Below are 17,099 nucleotides of genomic sequence, written 5' to 3'. Positions count from 1 at the left end.
GTGAGGACCGCCTAGGGACTGAGTCACTGGCGACCCCGTGCGGTGGCTCCCTCTGGCCCCCGGGGCTGGGCCGGGCTCTCCGGGCCACCGTCGTGCGCCGCCCCCTCCCCGCGCCGCATACCTTGCCCACAGCGGAGCAGCTGGGAGGCTATTTATAAAGGCGGGTGAGATCAGCGGCCGAGGTTATAAATGCGCGGGCCGTGGCCGGGCCCCACAGGAGCAGCCGCCCGGGGCGCCGGAGTCGCGGGCCGCGAGGCCGGGATGAGCGCCAGCGTGGGCGGCGGCGGCAGCGGCGGCGGCGGCGGCGGCGAAAGTGGCAGCAGCAGCAGGTAGGGCTCAGCCCGGGCATCCGGGGGCCCCTGGTGCTCCACACACTCACTGCCCGCCCACCCTACCCGCAGCTCGCAGGCCTCCTGCGGGCCTGAGTCCTCGGGCTCTGAACTGGCCCCAGCCGCGCCAGCGCCTCGGATGCTGCAGGGGCTCCTGGGCTCCGACGACGAAGAACAGGAAGATCCCAAGGATTACTGCAAGGGTGAGGCCTGGCCTCGCGCTCGCGGGCACACAGCCACTGCAGGAGCTCAGGATGGCCCCGGGGAAGAGAAGGGTGCCCGAGCCTGGGCCCACGTGAGCCAGATGGCCACCAGGGCTGGGCTGTCCTGGGACCAGGAGAGGGAGGTGCCCCCACTATCATCCACGGACTCCTTTGACAGGTGGCTACTACCCTGTGAAGATTGGCGACCTGTTCAATGGACGATACCACGTGGTTCGCAAGCTGGGCTGGGGCCACTTCTCCACCGTGTGGCTCTGCTGGGACATCCAGTGAGTGTGCTCCGTGTCTGCCCCCGGGCCCAGCACTGGCTAGGCTCCTGCCCCTGGGCTCGCTCAAGGCCACCGCGATGAGTGGTCTCTGTGTTACAGGCGCAAGCGCTTCGTGGCCCTGAAAGTAGTCAAGAGCGCGGGGCATTACACAGAGACAGCTGTGGATGAGATCAAGCTCCTGAAATGTGTGAGGCACCTCCCCTACCGCTCCCTGCTCCCCGGGAATTGCCCATGTGGGTGCAGGGCCTGCCGGGGCTCGGCGGGGCGGGGCGGGGCTCCCACCAGGGCAGGCTCCAGCTGGCTCTGCTGGACTAGGCAGAGGGACGGGAGGGGCAGGCGGCTTTTCTTCCAGCGGGGGCCCAGAGGACGCTGAGGGGAGCAGCTAGCGAGACGCAGGTTGCAGCCATATGTGGCCTCTTGGCTTTTGTTCCAGGTCCGGGACAGTGACCCCAGTGACCCCAAAAGAGAGACCATTGTCCAGCTCATTGATGATTTCAGGATCTCCGGGGTTAATGGAGTCCGTATCCTTTACGATGTAGAGAAGCGCGGTAGCGAAGGAGCCAGCTCATAGGCCTCCCCAGCTCCCAGGGCCTCTGTGCTGAGCTGCACAATGGGGAAATCCCCATGCAGCGACACAGGTCTCTGAAGGGACGACTTGGGGTTTCGGTGTGTGAGGGGCTGAGTGGGGAACCAGCTCGGCATTATCTGTAGACGTAGATGTTGCTGAGTTTCCTCTCTATAGCAGGAGCCGCCTCTGTGGCAACCCCTCCCCTCCCCGTGCTTTCTGGGGATGGCCACAGGGCCTCTGAGCATACAGGAGCACCGGGAGTAGGTCTGCTCCCCCAGTGCCACCTCCAGAATGAACACAAAATGTACCATCCCAACTGGCACACCTCTGAGTGACAGGGATGCTATAAATAATGACAGCAGGATGGTGGTGTCTCCCGGCCCCTCTGGGCAAGTCCTGCTTCCTCCTGACCCTTGCTGCTCAGCGCCAGCGGAGGGCGGCTGCGGCCTGTGCCCAGCCGTGTGCCCGCTGGCCACCCTTTACTCCAGGCCCAGATGTGTGCATGGTGCTGGAGGTGCTGGGCCACCAGCTCCTCAAGTGGATCATCAAGTCCAACTACCAGGGTCTGCCTGTGCCCTGCGTAAAGAGCATCGTGAGGCAGGTGAGTACTGCCCGCGGGCTGTCCGCCCCGCCTGCGCAGGCCCTGGGGAGCTCAGCGGCGGCTCCCCCCAGGTGCTGCACGGCCTGGACTACCTCCACACCAAGTGCAAGATCATCCACACAGACATCAAGCCTGAGAACATCCTGCTGTGCGTGGGGGACGCCTACATCAGGCGCCTGGCCGCCGAGGCCACCGAGTGGCAGCAGTCAGGGGCCCCGCCCCCGTCCCGCTCCACAGGTACCGAGGAGGACATGGCTAGGGCTGGGCGGGGGCCTCTGGGGCTGTGCACCTGCCAGAGTCTCCATTCCTTTCCTCCCCTACACCTGCACTGCCAGTCAGCACTGCCCCCCAGGAGGTCTTGGTAAGTTGGGGGCGTCCCCCTTTTCCTAGCTCCTCTCCCCCTCCAAGACAGTACCCGCCTCCTTGGGCACACTGGCTGCACCTCTCACCTCCGGGCCCTTCCTGGTGGGAGCAGCTGGGGGCCCCATGATGGTGGCACACAGGGTGGGTCAGAGGTCATCCCCAACCCAGAGCTTCAGGGAGTAAGTGGCTGGTTGGGGTGGGGCATCACATTCTGGCAGCCACGGGAGCCCTGGGCAGGGACACCACCCCAGGCAAGCAGACTGCAGGTGGGTGACGGGGCCCTGGGGTGACCCTGGCTCTGGCAGCAGACCGGGAAGCTGTCCAAAAACAAGAGGAAGAAGATGAGACGCAAACGGAAGCAGCAGAAGCGGCTGCTGGAGGAGCGCTTGCGGGACCTACAGAGGCTGGAGGCCATGGAGGCGGCAGCCGAGGGTGAGGGGCTGGACGGGGCGCTGGGCCTGAGCGCATGCGCTGACCGTGCCATCTGCTCACGAGCCACCCCTGCCCGCCTCCCCAGACTCTGGCTTGAGGCTCGAGGCGGGCAGCGGCTCCACCTCATCTTCTGGCTGCCACCCCGGGGGCGCTGGGGCCGGCCCCTCGCCAGCTTCCTCCTCCCCGGCCCCAGGGGGTGGCCGCAGCCTCAGTGCCGGCTCGCAGACCTCCGGCTTCTCGGGCTCCCTGTTCTCTGCGGCCTCATGCTCCGTCCTCTCGGGCTCGTCCAATCAGCGCGAGACCGGGGGCCTCCTGTCGCCCAGCAGTAAGTGGATGGAGGCTGCGGGGGGCACCAAGGGCCGGGAGGGGCTGGCCCACCTCAGTCTCCCTCCTTTCTCTTCCCTCCCCAGCACCATTTGGTGCCTCGAATCTTCTGGTGAACCCCCTGGAGCCCCAAAATGCTGACAAGATCAAGATCAAGATCGCAGACCTGGGCAACGCCTGCTGGGTGGTACAAGAGCACCCTGGAGAGCAGAGCTCTGGGCTGAGGGGGGAGGCACAGGTCGGCTCCTAGGGAGCCTGCTGCAGGCACCGGCCAGCCAGGGGCTCGCTCAGCAGCGGCCCGCGCCAGGCCTCAGTTCCACTGCCTGCCGCGGCCCCAACCAGCACCGGGCCCGCCGGTCAGCAGAACTGGGCCCAGGGCAAGGGACAGGGGGCTACCGGGCAGGGGTCAGCCTCGGCCTCAGCTCACCCAGCCAGTCCCTCCAGGGTCGTGGGGGATCCCGAGGCTCAGAGCACAAGCCCCACCGCCCAGAGGCGGGAGCGGGTGGGGGCATGCCGGCCTGGGCCCTGGCGCCTGTCCCTAGGGCTCCCCTTGCCTCCAGCACAAGCACTTTACTGAGGACATCCAGACTCGGCAGTACCGGGCCGTGGAGGTGCTGATCGGGGCTGAGTACGGGCCCCCAGCGGACATCTGGAGCACGGCGTGCATGGTAAGTGTGGGTACGCCCAGGCTGCCCCTAGCCGGCAGCGGCCCACCTGCCAGCTGCCTCCCCTCCTCCCGCCCCGCAGGCCTTCGAGCTGGCCACCGGGGACTACCTATTCGAGCCTCACTCTGGAGAGGACTACAGTCGTGACGAGGGTAGGCAGAGGCTGGCCCGGGGCTCGGCCTGGGGGCCCTGGGGCCTCCTCTGGCAGCAGCCAACCTCCTCTCGGCCCGCAGACCACATCGCTCACATCGTGGAGCTTCTGGGAGACATCCCTCCGGCCTTCGCGCTCTCAGGCCGCTACTCCCGGGAGTTCTTCAACCGCAGAGGTGGGAGCTGTGGGGGCGGGCAGGAGGGGCTGGTGACAGCCTCCGGAAGCCAGGCACGTAGCCTAAAGCCTGCCACCCCCCAGGGGAGCTGCGGCACATCCACAACCTCAAGCACTGGGGCCTCTATGAGGTTCTCATGGAGAAGTACGAGTGGCCCCTGGAGCAGGCCACGCAGTTCAGCGCCTTCCTGCTGCCCATGATGGAGTACATCCCTGAAAAGCGGGCCAGCGCTGCCGACTGCCTCCAGCACCCCTGGCTCAATCCCTAGGCCCTGCTGTGGCTTGGGGCAGCTTGGGCCAGGCCTGCTGCGCCCCCCCCCCCCCCCCCAGCTCTCAGTGCCTTGAGCGAAAGCGGGACAAGTCCCCCCCCCCCCCCGGCTGGGTGCTGATGGCAGGACGGGGGGCTGCTGGGGCCAGGCTGCTCTTTCAGAGTCTGTCCTGCCCGTGAGCCTCCTGGAGCGTGCTCCGAGAGGGCAAGTGTGTGTGTTTCTTAATAAAGTGTGAACTGAAAGACCAGCACCCTGGGGTGAGGGACACACACCGCCGCCGAGGTCTGGGGACAAGAAACTGCTTTATTCTGGGATCTGCCCACGGAGCCGGGTCTGAGGAGTGGGCTGTGCCGGTCCCGGGGACAGCCTAGGCCTCCACAGCCCGGCCGTTGATGATGCGAATGTTGCGGATGATGTCTTGGATGGCTTCAGATGTAGTGCCCTGGCCCCCGATGTCCGGGGTGTGCATCTGCGGGAGACGGGCAGGCTATCGACCCTGCAGGCGGCCTGGCGCTAAGGCCGAGGAGCACCGCCCTGCCCCTGAGGCCAAGGTACACTTGCTCAACACCCGCTACCGATGGGGGCGAAGGGGACAAGAGGAGCCTCACATTTTCATTGTCCATGGATGCCAAGACAGCCTTGCGGATGGAGGCGGCGTAGGTGTGGAGCCTAGGGCAGAGAGAGGCAGCCTTCAGCCCGCAGGGCCTAGGCGGCTGCCAGGGAGCCCCGGCCAGGCATCGGAAGGCACTTACTTGAGGTGGTCCAGCATCATGCAACTGGCCAGCAGCGTGGCTGTGGGGTTGGCAATGTTCTTATTGGCGATACTCTTGCCTGTGTTCCTGGTAGCCTGGGAAGGGTAAGGCAGAGGAAGCTGGGTGGGAATACACGCACACAGGGCAGGGGGCCCCACTCACGCGCCGTGGCCCGAAGAGGTGCATCCTCAGACACTGAAAGCAGGTGAGCAGGTGCAGGGCCTGGGGCAGGAGCAAGGGGCAAAGTGCTGATGGCTCTGGGGTTTCCTTGTGGGGCACTGAGGATGCTCTGCAATTAGTGCTGAAGGCTGCACACCTCTGGCGAATAGGGGACCGTGGGCTTTGGGAGACAGCGCTGGCACACTCACCGTCTCAAACACTGCGTACACATGGCCATAGTTGGCCCCAGCCACGAGGCCTGGGCCCCCGACCAGCCCTGCACACACGTTGTTGACGATGTTGCCGTAGAGATTGGGCATCACCATGACGTCGAACTGCTGAGGCCGGGACACCAGCTGCAGAGCAAAAAAGGGGCTGAAGAGCAGACTCAGAAGCACAGGGGCCAGAAGCTTGGGGTGTCCAGGGCGAGAGGCCCCAGAGCCGGGGCAGGGGTGTAGGGGTGTGTGTGTGTAGGGGTGTGTGTGGCTGGGGGAGCTTCCTACCTGCATCGTAGTGTTGTCCACAATCATGCTCTCAAAAGCGATCTGGGGGTAGCCGGCCGCCACCTCCCTGCAGCACTGTAGGAAGAGTCCATCACCCAGCTTCCTGGAAGAGGACACAGGACACGGCTTGGCCCATTGCAACAGGGTGCGCTGAGGGCCCTGGGAGGCTCAGCTGTAACTGCCAATCTGCCCCTCATCTAAAACTCTGGCCTGGTCCTGCCCCACCTCCTCTCAGGGCGCAAGCCCAAGAGGGGATGCGGGGATAGCCCTGGGTGTGGCCCGAGCGCAGAGGGTGGGGGCACGTACATGATGTTGGCCTTGTGCACGGCTGTCACTTTCTTGCGCCCACTCTCCTGGGCCAGCTTGAAGGCATATTCAGCAATTCGCAGGGACTTGGCCTTGGTGATGATCTTCAGGCTCTCCACCACTCCTGCCACACTCTGAGAACGGAAGAGCGGACACAGACTCGTGTCCTGTCGCAGCCCGCCCTCAGGGAGCCTCTCTGGGAGCAGACGCTGCGGGGCACGGCAGGAAGCACCCGGGTCTGAGTATTGCTGGCTTCTCCCTTGAGCTCAGGCCCCTCACCTCTTCCTAGCTCCTGAAGGAAGCCGGCCGGGCTCATCCCCAGCCCCTGACCTGCCAGGGTCACCCAGGCCTTGCCCACCTCGTGCTCCAGGCTACTGTACTCGCCCTCCGTGTTCTCCCGGACGATGAGGATGTCTATGTCCTTGTGCCGTGTCACCACTCCTGGCAGGCTCTTGCAGTGGATGACGTTGGCGTAGAGGTCCAGGCTGGTGCTGGGGGACACAGAACGGGGCACGGCAAGCTTCCTGGCAGCTGGCCAGGGCTGCGCCACTCTGCCGGCAGCCCTCAGCCCGGCCCCACGGAACAGCCACCTGAGCATCTGACCCTTACCGAAGGATGTTGTTTCGGGATTTGTGAGATGGTGGCAGGTTATGATTGGTTTCAATGTTGCCTACAGGACAAATACGAGACGGAGAGGCTCAGGAGTTGCAAGGACCCGGAAGAGTACCTGGCACACAGCAGGCACTCAATAAAGCCTTACTGAATGAATGAATAAGCGACCGAGTAAGGGCTGACAGCTGGCTGCAGGCTCTGCCACTCCCTGCCCGTCCCCTGGCTTCACAGGAAGTGACCACTTCTTTTATTAACAGGCTGGCCGGCCAGGGTGGCGCCAGCAAGGTCACCTTGGCTGCAGCTCTTGCCAGGCCCCACATCGAGAAGCCACTCAAGCCCAAGTTCAGGGGTAGGCAGGGGCTGCCTGCGAAAGGCCACTGCTTGGCCAAGCTCTGCCCAGTGGCCCAGGGTACCCGGGGGAAGGGAACCAGAAGCCAGGGCAGCTAGGCAGGCAGCAGCTGCTGGCACAAGGCAGGGACAGGGTGCCAAGTGGAGAGGCCTCTCTCAGCAGCCCACCAGGGCTGTCCACCCCTCCGCACCCTCCCCGACGGTGTCCACCTGAGTGCCAGGGCCCAGGACTCCACCCCGCTTCGGCTTTGTTCACACGCTCTTCTCACGGGGCAGGTGGGGCTGCCAGTGCAGAGGGCATGATGGAAACCATTGAACGACCTGCACCCAAGTGAGGGAACCTCAGCTCTGTGTCACGGGGTTGAAGAGAGCCTTCGGGTCACGGCTGACCCCAGCAGACAGGGCTGCCTCAGGAGGGAAGGCAGGGCAGCGGCAGGGGCACGGCCCACCGCCACTGAGAACTCAGCATCGCTGCGTGAACAGGCTCGGGGGAGCTTCCAACCACCCGGCCCCCAAGCACAAGGACCCTCTCTAGCCAGAAAAGCCCTGACATCGGAGTTGTGGTGCCCCATGAGAACGAGTCGCGCCCGAGCCTCGCCCCAAGCCCACCTTTCAAGGCCACGCGGTTCCGACGGATGGCCATGATGGCGTTGCGGATGTCTTCCTCGTCAGCGTTGGAACTCACGTGCACCTCTTCAAAGTCCACCGGCACACACGCATGCCTGGAACAGAGCAGGCTCAGGGACAGCGCCCAGCCCGCTGGCTGCGGAGGCCTCTGCCCTGCTGCCGCCCACCGGGAGGAGACTCTGGCTGAAGCCCACCGTGCACACTGCTGTGCCGGGTGCCCACGAGCACGGGGTGGGTTTCTGGGTTCACTGCCCATGTCGGCACAGAGCTCTCAGGCCCCTCACCCCCAGCTGGGGAAAAGGCAAGGGGAGCTAGGCCCAGGGGCTTCATACCTGAACACAGACTTGACGTGCAGCATGAGCTCCGGCCCGATGCCGTCCCCTGGGATCATAGTCACTGTGTGCCGCCCGCCATATTTCGCAGATGGAGGCTGCAAGGAGAGGGCCGGGGGGACTTTGAGTAGTGCCACATGGTCCCGGCTCAGCACGCAGGGGCCCGAGCCAGTTCCCTTCTCCCCACCAGTGGCGATTCTGCAGGCTGGCCAATCATCAGGTGCCAGCTTGGGACACCCCCAGCCCAGCCAAGACTGCTCATCCTGGGGCTGCCTGCCTCGTCAGCAGCAGCCCCGGGCCCGCCTGGGCCTGGCTGAACCCCAGAGCCACTAAGACCCCCCAAATCTCACAGGCAGAGAAGAAGAATACTCACAATTGTTTGTTGCTAGTGGGCAACAGAAAGGAAGAAGACTCAGATCAGCCAAGGATGGAGGAACAAGGCTGTGACCACGGCCTGGGCCTGTTCCCTAGGGCTACGTCCAGCACAATTCAGGGCAAGGCAAGGGGTGGGTAGGTAGGTGACCTCTGGAGACTGTGGCTCCGAGGGCAGGCCACCAGGGCCACACGTACACACAGCGTGCACACTAACACATGCAGTGTGTGCACACGCACAGAGGCAACCTCACCCGTACACACATCCTCAAGGGCACGCGTGCATGTACATGGGCGGTACTTACTGAGGAGATGCTCCTCCAGGGGGCCTCATGGGTACTTAGAACCTGGCAAAGAGAACCCAAATGCCAGTGTTTGGGGTCGGCCCCAAGTCAGGTTGGCAAGGGCTAGCCAAGCAGTTGATCGGGAGCAGAGACTTGCCACGGCGCCCAGACAGGCCCCCAGTGGCGCAGCACGGTGCGGCAGACAGCAGCATGCACGGCCCCAATGCGCCTCCACAGCGTGGCTGAAGCACCAGGAGTCATTTCAACCCTCAACCCCTCTGTGGCCTCCAGCTCTTGGACCAGCTCGGGACCAAACCTGTGGGCAGCCTCTGCTGCTTTTTGGCTTCTGATTTTTTTTTTTTTTTTTTTGGCCAATCATTGCACAGCAATGCACAGCATAGCAAGCAAAAAGAGGCAAAGCAATCATAGCGCAATAGGGAAACCACACTCCAGAGCCATGACGTTCGGGTGCCTTTGTCATCTCCCCTCGTCACACTACGGTGACAGATTGCAGCCGCCTCTATGATTCGTGGCCTAGATAGATGGCGCATGTCCCCAGCTCCATAACAGCTCAGCACAAAAGCGGCTAGGGCCAAACAGGCCAGGTGCTCTGAAATGACCCACTGTCACGGAGTGAGAGGCTCGTGTCTCCAGTTCCTGCTGCACCCCTCCTAGCAACACAACCGAGGAGACGGTGGCAGGGCCAAGGTCCTGCTCTTTACTTGGGGATGCCCTGTGCCTAGCCCACTACGCAGAGCACAGGAGGCGCAGGCGGCTAACATCACCTGTCTGGGACCACCCAGCTGGCAGTCACAAGCCAGGGCCCAGAAAGAGCTGCCCACTAGGACCAGAGCCTCAAAGTCTCCTCGACGGATCTGCGTGGCGCCCAGATCCGCAGCCACGGGCACACGCAGGATTTTTCCATTTTCTAACACTTGTGTCAGTTATCTGGATTCATCTTATTTGCAGGCTCTCAATAAAGCTCGCAGACGCCTTTCCCGATGCCCTAAAGCTGCAAAGCTGGGCTCCCCAAGCCCTACCTCCTTCCTTCCACCAACAGCAACGGACATCTCCCTAGGTTATCCACTGCACTGCTCCCTCCCCAACCCTCAGGACCCTGAGAGCAGAGGCCACATCTGTCTGTTCCCTACTGTCATCTCAAGACCCAACACAGCGGGCTGGCATGGTGGTGCAGTGGGTAAAGCCACCGCTTGCGACACTGGCACCTCATATGGGCACTGGTTTGAGTCCCAGCTGCTCCACTTCCCATCCAGCTCCCTGCTAATGCACCTGGGGAAGTGGCGGAGGATGCTCCAAGTGCTTGGGCCCTTGCACCCATGTGGGAGATCTGGAAGAAGCTCTTGATTCCTGGCTTAGCCTGGCCCAGGCCCGGCCGTTGCGGCCATTTGGGGAGTGAACCAGTAAATGAATGATCTCTCTCTTTGTGGAACTCTTTCAGATAAATAAATAAACCTTAAAAAAAAAAAAACCCTCAGCACAGTGTGTGGCCCAGAGTAAACAAGCACATCAGAAAAGAAAGAAAGGCAGGTGTCAGGGCACAATAGGCTAAGCTGCTGCTTACAAGGCTGGCGTCCCATACTGCAGTGCGAGTTCCAGTGTCAGCTACTCCAAGTAAGTACTCGGGCCCCTGCCACTTAGCTGGAGCTCCTGGCTCCTGGCTTTGTCCTGGCCCAACCCTGGCTGTTCTGGCCATTTGGGGAGTGAACCAGCAGATGGAGGAGTCTCTGTCTCTATCTCTTTCAAATAAATAAACATTTTTAAAAACTGGAAAACGAAGAAAAAGATGGAGACTAGGAAGACCTCAGTCCAAATCCACCGTGCACTGCCCTCCAGATCATTCCAGGTCCCCGTGAGAAAGCCCCGGAACGGACGCAGCTGCTCTCTGGGGCTGAGGCGTCTCCCTCCAGCACATTTCGGCACATCTAGTTCCAGTGGTGGCTGCACGCTTTCCCGGGAGGTCTCAGTCAGCCGGACCCAAGACGTGCAGCTTTGTCTAAGGGCTCCCAAACCCAGGGCAACCTGTCTCGAGGCAAAGCACTGCCAGTGCAGCCCACTGTTTCCCCAACAAAGGCACACACGCACGCAGGTCAGGAGGGAGAGAAATGCCTTCTGCACAAGACTGCAGGAGCCTGGGAAAGCGGCGGAGGATGGCCCAAGTCCCTGGGCCTCTGCAGCCAGGAGGCAGACTCGGAAGAAGCCCCTGGCTTGCACTTGGCCCAGCTCTGGCCATCGCGGCCATCGGGGAGCGAGCCAGCAGATGGAAGACCTCTCTCCCTCTCTCTGTAGCTCTGAGTTTCCGATAAACAAGTTAAGTCTTAAAAAAAGAAAGACCTCTGGAAAGACTGTATGTGCCACTGCCATTTCCTCAGGGAGTAGGGAGAAGTCAGCTTTTAAAGAGAATCTCACAAAGCATAAGCTGTCTCCCTCAGGGTACGGGGGGAGGGGTGGGGAGGCGCACGGCCCAGAGCACCGTCTCCCGGGACTGTCAGCAAAGTCACAGACTTCTTGAAGGTCAAAGTTGACAACATGAAGTTTCCTCCCCTCAGTGGACAGAGGGCCAATGGGAACCCAGAAAGAGGCGGCCACGCAGCGGGGCAGTGGGAGAGCAAGGCCTGCAGGTCATCTTTCTCATCTCCCAGGGCCGGGGCTGGCTTGCCGCTACAAAGCAGGAGGTGTGGAGACAGGAAGCCTCGCTAAATAACCAAGCCCTCAAAAGCACAACCGAGGGAGCGCAGCCCCCACCCCCGCCCCCGCCCCCGCCCCCGCCCCCGCCAGGCGGTTCAGGAGAGCGTCCGGGGCTGACAGAGAGTGGGCGGTGGGACTGCCAACGTCTGATTGTCCACCTCCATCGGGACAGGTGGCGAAGCGCACTAGAAGGTAACCTGAGTAGCAAGTGAATACGGGACGAGCCGGGATACTTCTGAATGTCTCGGGAGGACTCGCACAGACCCTAGGGAGCTGCCGCAGCCCAACAGATACACACCCCTGGCAGAGACGGACCGAGGCAATTTCGGCCATTCCACAGCCTCACACTCACACCCACACTCCAAACACCTCCCGCCCTCTCCCCCGACGCACAGAGACAGCAGAAGCGGCCAATCAACCCTGGCCCACGGCCCTCTCCCCGCCTCTTAGCGGGGCCCGCATCCAATCGAACACCAGACCGTTTTAGGAGCCTCTAGCCCCGTCCCGGCCCTAAGGGTGTGCGAGGCCCCGCGTAGCGGACGCTGCTGCTGCGCCGTGACCTGGTCCCCCTCACCTCCCAAGGACGGCTGAGGACGGTTGGCTTGAACACCGCCCTCGCGACGGCACCTGCAGTCGTCGTCAACTTCAGCGCCATGTTGGAAAATGAGAGCCCCGGCAGATTCCAACAGTTATGACACCGCTATCGCGAGAGTTCGGCGCCGGGCGAAATCCCCACGGCAGACGTGCGCCCGGCGCTGCGCATGCGCGCAGCCGCCCCGGTGGCCACGCCCCCTTCCGGTGCCTGGAGCGCCGCGGCTCCCGCTGCCGTGCTGCCGTGCTGCCGCTGCCGCTGCCGCCATCTTAGGGGGGGCGCGACCCGCTGGGCCCCTGGCTCGGGGAGGGGACACGTCAGTGCCCCTAGCGACGTCACGAAGCCTGGCCCGGCCCGCCGGCGCATGATTGGCTATCGCGGCCGCTTACGCGTCGCGCTTCCTCGTCTGCTCCTCGTGTTCAGGCGAGCTCGCTCTCTTTTTCGCGTCGGCAGAGAAGAGGCGATGGCGGCGATGGCATCTCTCGGCGCCCTGGCGCTGCTCCTGCTGTCCGGCCTGTCCTGCTGCTCAGGTAGCGGCCTGGCCGGAGTTTATTTCTGGCGAGCCTCTGTCCCACGGCAGGTGGTGCTGGGGGGAGGAAGGGTGCGGGCGAAGCGAGGGCAGGCCCTTCCCGGGGCTCGCTGTTGCAGACCGGGCCTTTCCCCGAGAGGTAGCCGGCGTCGCGGCGCAGCCACCAGTGGACCACACGCACGTTTGCCAAGCAGCCAGGCTGCGGGGAGAAACAGTCAAATCCTTCCGTCCTCCGCTCGTGATAAAGAGCCGCAGAGCCTGCACTGTGGGCCCCGGCTGTCAGCTCCAGCAGGGAAGGTGACACACGTCGCAGCCGTCGCCTGGCTTCAGAGGGGGGTCGGGCAGGATCCACCTCCGGCAGTGTGGAGCGCGCCAGAGAGCCGGAGTGTGGGGCTGAAACGGGCAGCAGGGGCCTGGAGTGCTTCCGAGCCCCGGGACAGGGTTGAGGACAGCCTGGAGTGTGGCTAAAAGGGAGTTGTTGCACATGTACTCTGCCGCCGGCTCCACGCTGCTGCCGGCCCGGCCCTCCCGACTGCCGGCGCCTGTCTCACCCCGCAGTTTCCCCGCCCTGTACCAGGGATATCTGGCAAGAGACATATCTGGCCGTGAACCCCTCGGGGGCTCCCTAGGGAAAGGCCCGATGGAGCAGCAGGCAGGGGAGACTGGCCCCCAACTCACTGCCCCTGCACCCCCCAACACACCCTCCGCCCCACGCCCCGGCATGTTCCTCCTGCCCGGAGCCAAAGCGCTGTCCGGCTTACTGCACTTCAGCCATCTCTCTGCCTCCTGTCCCCTACCTCGGTGGCATTGTCCTTTCCCACGGGTCCTCAGGGCTGCTGGAGGCAGATGCCCTTCCCGTCCTCTGGACTGATACTGGCCTGGACCCCGGGGCTCCCTGTCGTAGGTGCCAGCACTGAAGCAAGCCCCCGCACACATTCGCTCCCCCTTCCGCTTGCATGAGTCCCCCTTGCAAAGCCCTCCCTCTTCTCCCAGCCTTCCCACCCCCTTGCCGTCGCACTTGTGCCTGACCCCTGGGTGTGTGTCGCACACCTCCCGTGGCAGGGGCAGGAGGGCCCTGTGTGTCTTTAGGCGAGCAGCTGGCGGGGCAGGGCCGGGACAGGCCCTTCTGCCCTGGGTCCAGCACGCCCACGCCGGCCTTGCCTCCTCCCTGCAGCAGAGGCGTGCGTGGAGCCCCAGATCACCCCGTCCTACTACACCACTTCTGACGCCGTGATTTCCACCGAGACCGTCTTCATCGTGGAGATCTCCCTCACATGCAAGAACAGGGTCCAGGTGGGGCAGTGCGGCTTCAGACAGGAGGATGGAGGGGCAAGAGGTGGGCGTGGCCAGGGGTGCTCCTCTTGGAACTCAGTTCCTGGGGAGCTGGAGGGGGCAGGGCACAACAAGACCCCTTTCCTCACGTGCCTGTTCTGCTCTGGGTCTGCGCTGCGGGAGAGAGCGAGGCTCACGCCCAGCCTCGCCCTCCCTGCTGTGCATGCTACTTGCCAGAGAGAGTCTGGGTGTTCTGCAAGTCCGGGACTGCACAGGCCTGCGTTCCGAAAGGCCCCAAGCGGAAAGTGGGCCCTTTCCGAAGGGCAGCCCTCCTTGGGCAATGTGTGGGGGTCTCCCTGGCGCCAGCACCCCCCTCGCAGGTTCCGGGAAGACTTGCTCCCAGGGGACACAGACCCAGAGAGGCAGTGACAGCAGGCGGTGCGTGTTGCTCTCCCGGCGTGGCTCCAGTTGTGCCAGCCTCACCTCTGTGGTGGTTGCATGGTGCTCCCTGGCCTGAGAGAGGAGGTGACTCCCCTTTGTCTTCTCACCTAGAACATGGCTCTTTACGCTGATGTCAGTGGAAAACAGTTCCCTGTGACCCGGGGTCAGGACGTGGGGCGGTACCAGGTAAGCGACGGCAGATGCTGCGTGCTCTTGAGCATCGCTGGAAGCTGGGGGCCCGCTGAGTGTCGCTGTGTCACGGCCCCTCTCACGTACGCCCTGCCCACCCGCCCAGGTGTCCTGGAGCCTGGACCACAAGAGCGCTCACGCGGGCACCTACGAGGTCAGGTTCTTTGACGAGGAGTCTTACAGCCTCCTGAGGAAGGTGAGGACTGCTCGGGACCTGTCGTCCCGCAGCTGCCCCGCCCTGCTCACCCTGCTGTCTGCCCCGGCTGGAACTTGGGGGGCCTCAGCGGTGCAGGGCACAGCGACAACCCCTTCCCGTGCTCCTGCACGTCTGTGCCACCTGCCCCTTGTCCCTTCCTCTCCTACCCCTCCTCACCCCATTGGACACCTCTGACCCCGGCCCTTCGTTTCCAGGCGCAGAGAAATAACGAGGACATTTCGATCATCCCGCCCCTGTTCACAGTCAGTGTGGACCATCGGGTGAGCGGCCTGGCTCCTCGCTTGGGGGTGTGGGGTTGAGGGAAGGTGCTTGTCCTCTCTGCCGGCTGGGCCGTGACTGGCCAGTGTGTCTTTGTGCCCCCGAGGGAAGCTGAGCTGGCTTTTGGTCTTTCTTGTAGGGCACTTGGAATGGACCCTGGGTCTCCACTGAGGTGCTGGCTGCAGGCATTGGCTTAGTGATCTACTACCTGGCCTTCAGCGCAAAGACCCACATCCAGGCCTGAGAGCAGCAGGCCCCCTCAGCCCGCCTTCCCTAATGAATAAACAGTCACTGGGCGCTATGAGCGGCGCGTCCGGGACCCAGGGCTGCTGCCTGTGTTGCTCTGCTTCTCCCACGCGGTGCGATCTGGGGGACCAGCTCGTCTGCCTGGACAGCAGAGGCAGAGTGGCGAAGGACCCGCTCCCTCGCCCAGTGAAGCCTTCCTTGCCTGCTTCCCGCTTGCCCAGTGGCCACCTTCTCCGTGTCCCTCTCCTGCTTGCTGGCAGGGCCTGGGGCCGGGGGCCCGAGGGTTGTCCCGTCCTTCCTAGCTCACATCCACTGCTGCCCTCGCCCTGTCCCTCGGCTGCCATCCGGGGCAGGTCTTCCGGCGCTGGGCTAGGGAAGGACCCTTTGCCTTTCTGGCCGAGCCTGAGCGGGAGAGCCATGAAGGGGGCTGCTGCCTGGCCTGGCCGGGGAAGCGGGGCCCTTCCCGGCTGGCCCACGCCCAGCAGTCAGCACCGTGGGTCACACACAGTGACACGGCCAGCCCCGTCTTCATGCTGTGCCTGTGTTAGGGGTCCGAGCATGGGCCCCACAAAGCTTTCCATGCTTTGCTTGCTGATGCAGGCGGAGCCCATAGCTGCAGCCGCAGTGTGCAGCACACAGCTGTCTCAGGACGGCCCTTCTGAACCGAGAATGGCCCGCTCCGTGTTCCTCCCCGGTATCCGGTTTGGCGTGGAGTGTTTGGCGAACACCGCTGTACCTCTGAGGAACCCTTTGCTCTCTGCACATTGACTGTGCTCTCCCAGCCCCTCCCAGCCTGCTTTCCTGGCACAACAGCTGGGGGGAGTGGCATTGAAGGCCCTGGGCTCCAAAGAGGCTGGGTGCAAATCTCCACTGAGCCCTTTCCAGCTGTGACGTAGCAGTGCCTACTCCAGGGCGTCAGGGGGCATGGGTGCAGCCGGCCATCCCCCGGCATGCCCTCGGAAAGGAGGAAGGCCCCGGACCTGGGAGGACGGTTGCCTCAGTGCCTAGGCCCTCCCCTGCCCGGGCTGTGCCAGCGTGCAGTGCAGCGAGGATCACTTTCGACCCAGCTTTGCCTGCTGAGGGCTGTCTCCGCACTGGAGGGGAACCTGGATTCCCACCCAGAGGAATGGGAAGGCCCCAGGAAGAGCTGTGTCCTCACCCAGGAGACCAGTGGTCGAATCCTGTGCCACGCGGTGGGCTCATTGTATAGTGCAGTGAGCCCCAGCAGAGCGCACTGTCAGTATCCGCGAGGCAGGAGGCCTGCGTGGGGTGGGGGGGTGGGGGGACTAGCAGGCACAGTGGCGGCGGGGCCTGAATGGGAAACTGCTTCCCGGGCCTCAGTAGCCGAGTGCTGCCAGTCCTGGTGCCACCTCTCTCTGAGCCGGGTAAGTGACACAGTGCCCTCCCTCTTTGGCCCACATGTCAAGAGCTCTGGCAGGCACCCCATGGGAGAAAGAGTGGGGTGCCCCCAGCAGCTGCAGGAAGGGCCAGGGAACGATTGGCCTGTGACCAGTTCCAGCAGTGCACTGGGATCTCTATGGGCCCTGAGTGTCCCCTCAGCTGGAGAGGCCCTGGTATGGGGGGTCGGGGGAGCCATCATTCCTGTGGCCTGGCTTCACCCCCTTGAGACCCAGCCTCCTTGGAGTCCTGCATTTTTCATTCCCGCCCATCAACATGTTGCTGGTCGGAACCCACAGGTCTCTGCTTGTTCCATCTGGGCTGGGGGAGGGGGTGCTCTAACGTGCAGCAGCCCAGCGCTACCTAGCAAGGCACAGCGGTGCGCCCACATGGGGAGCGCAGCTTCTAACCTCCTCCCTCAGGCCCCATCCACTTGCCAGTTGTGTCCACGGAGAGGCAGGCCTCTCGCATCCTTCTGCGTGTGGGCACCACCCTATGGCTGGGTCACACCCAGAAATGACAAGGGACACTGATGCAGCTTGTCCCGGAGTGCTCACAGGAAGCCTGCAGTTGACCCCAGCCCTGCACCC

The 17,099-nt window shown here is 63.6% G+C and overlaps 3 protein-coding genes across 7 annotated transcripts; 2 read left to right on the top strand and 1 right to left on the bottom strand.

The window, feature by feature from the left end:
• The first annotated feature begins 464 nt into the window (after window positions 1–464).
• On the top strand, window positions 465–4,409 carry SRPK3 (SRSF protein kinase 3). Of its 2 annotated transcripts, none has more exons than XM_062183479.1 (14): window positions 465–532; window positions 711–819; window positions 919–1,006; window positions 1,253–1,340; window positions 1,882–1,988; window positions 2,060–2,225; window positions 2,324–2,349; window positions 2,660–2,783; window positions 2,869–3,108; window positions 3,194–3,345; window positions 3,668–3,775; window positions 3,855–3,924; window positions 4,006–4,098; window positions 4,182–4,409. In XM_062183479.1, exons 1-14 carry the CDS (start codon window positions 469–471, stop codon window positions 4,364–4,366), a joined length of 1,620 nt encoding a protein of 539 aa, XP_062039463.1. In that variant the 5' UTR covers window positions 465–468; the 3' UTR covers window positions 4,367–4,409. The 2 variants fall into 2 exon arrangements, with proteins under 2 accessions (XP_062039463.1, XP_062039462.1); XM_062183478.1 differs by having other exon boundaries at window positions 2,657–2,783.
• Window positions 4,410–4,649: 240 nt separating this feature from the next.
• IDH3G (isocitrate dehydrogenase (NAD(+)) 3 non-catalytic subunit gamma) lies at window positions 4,650–12,078 on the bottom strand. Of its 4 annotated transcripts, XM_062183728.1 has the most exons (13): window positions 11,942–12,078; window positions 8,683–8,724; window positions 8,379–8,390; window positions 8,006–8,103; window positions 7,656–7,768; window positions 6,696–6,756; window positions 6,445–6,577; window positions 6,087–6,220; window positions 5,781–5,883; window positions 5,487–5,633; window positions 5,119–5,213; window positions 4,975–5,035; window positions 4,650–4,835 (listed from the first exon to the last, which is right to left on the bottom strand). In XM_062183728.1, exons 1-13 carry the CDS (start codon window positions 12,020–12,022, stop codon window positions 4,734–4,736), a joined length of 1,182 nt encoding a protein of 393 aa, XP_062039712.1. In that variant the 5' UTR covers window positions 12,023–12,078; the 3' UTR covers window positions 4,650–4,733. The 4 variants fall into 4 exon arrangements, with proteins under 4 accessions (XP_062039712.1, XP_062039713.1, XP_062039715.1 ...); XM_062183729.1 differs by lacking the exon at window positions 8,379–8,390; XM_062183731.1 differs by lacking the exon at window positions 11,942–12,078 and having other exon boundaries at window positions 8,379–8,478; window positions 8,683–8,698.
• Window positions 12,079–12,338: 260 nt separating this feature from the next.
• SSR4 (signal sequence receptor subunit 4) lies at window positions 12,339–15,190 on the top strand. The gene is made up of 6 exons (XM_062183255.1): window positions 12,339–12,489; window positions 13,663–13,781; window positions 14,313–14,387; window positions 14,497–14,586; window positions 14,802–14,867; window positions 15,005–15,190. Exons 1-6 carry the CDS (start codon window positions 12,423–12,425, stop codon window positions 15,107–15,109), a joined length of 522 nt encoding a protein of 173 aa, XP_062039239.1. The 5' UTR covers window positions 12,339–12,422; the 3' UTR covers window positions 15,110–15,190.
• Window positions 15,191–17,099: the final 1,909 nt, after the last annotated feature.

Source organism: Lepus europaeus, chromosome X (assembly GCF_033115175.1).
Source record: "Lepus europaeus isolate LE1 chromosome X, mLepTim1.pri, whole genome shotgun sequence".
Lineage (NCBI taxonomy): Eukaryota > Metazoa > Chordata > Mammalia > Lagomorpha > Leporidae > Lepus > Lepus europaeus.
The sequence above is the reverse complement of the archived record's forward strand: the minus strand, read 5'-3'. Positions and strand labels throughout refer to the sequence as shown.

What these genes read in the sequence shown, in the direction of transcription:
- SRPK3 (XM_062183478.1), top strand. Translation starts at nt 469, where the DNA reads ATGCTGCAGGGGCTCCTGGGCTCCGACGACGAAGAACAGGAAGATCCC. An exon ending in TAAAGAGCATCGTGAGGCAG is followed by an intron (nt 1,989 to 2,059) that starts GTGAGTACTGCC and finishes GGCTCCCCCCAG; the next exon opens with GTGCTGCACGGCCTGGACTA. An exon ending in CATGGAGGCGGCAGCCGAGG is followed by an intron (nt 2,784 to 2,868) that starts GTGAGGGGCTGG and finishes CCGCCTCCCCAG; the next exon opens with ACTCTGGCTTGAGGCTCGAG.
- IDH3G (XM_062183728.1), bottom strand. Translation starts at nt 12,022, where the DNA reads ATGGCGCTGAAGTTGACGACGACTGCAGGTGCCGTCGCGAGGGCGGTG. An exon ending in CACGTCAAGTCTGTGTTCAG is followed by an intron (nt 7,769 to 8,005) that starts GTATGAAGCCCC and finishes GCTCTGTTCCAG; the next exon opens with GCATGCGTGTGTGCCGGTGG. An exon ending in ATGATGCTGGACCACCTCAA is followed by an intron (nt 5,036 to 5,118) that starts GTAAGTGCCTTC and finishes TCTCTGCCCTAG; the next exon opens with GCTCCACACCTACGCCGCCT.
- SSR4 (XM_062183255.1), top strand. Translation starts at nt 12,423, where the DNA reads ATGGCGGCGATGGCATCTCTCGGCGCCCTGGCGCTGCTCCTGCTGTCC. An exon ending in CGGCCTGTCCTGCTGCTCAG is followed by an intron (nt 12,490 to 13,662) that starts GTAGCGGCCTGG and finishes TCCTCCCTGCAG; the next exon opens with CAGAGGCGTGCGTGGAGCCC. An exon ending in CAGTCAGTGTGGACCATCGG is followed by an intron (nt 14,868 to 15,004) that starts GTGAGCGGCCTG and finishes TCTTTCTTGTAG; the next exon opens with GGCACTTGGAATGGACCCTG.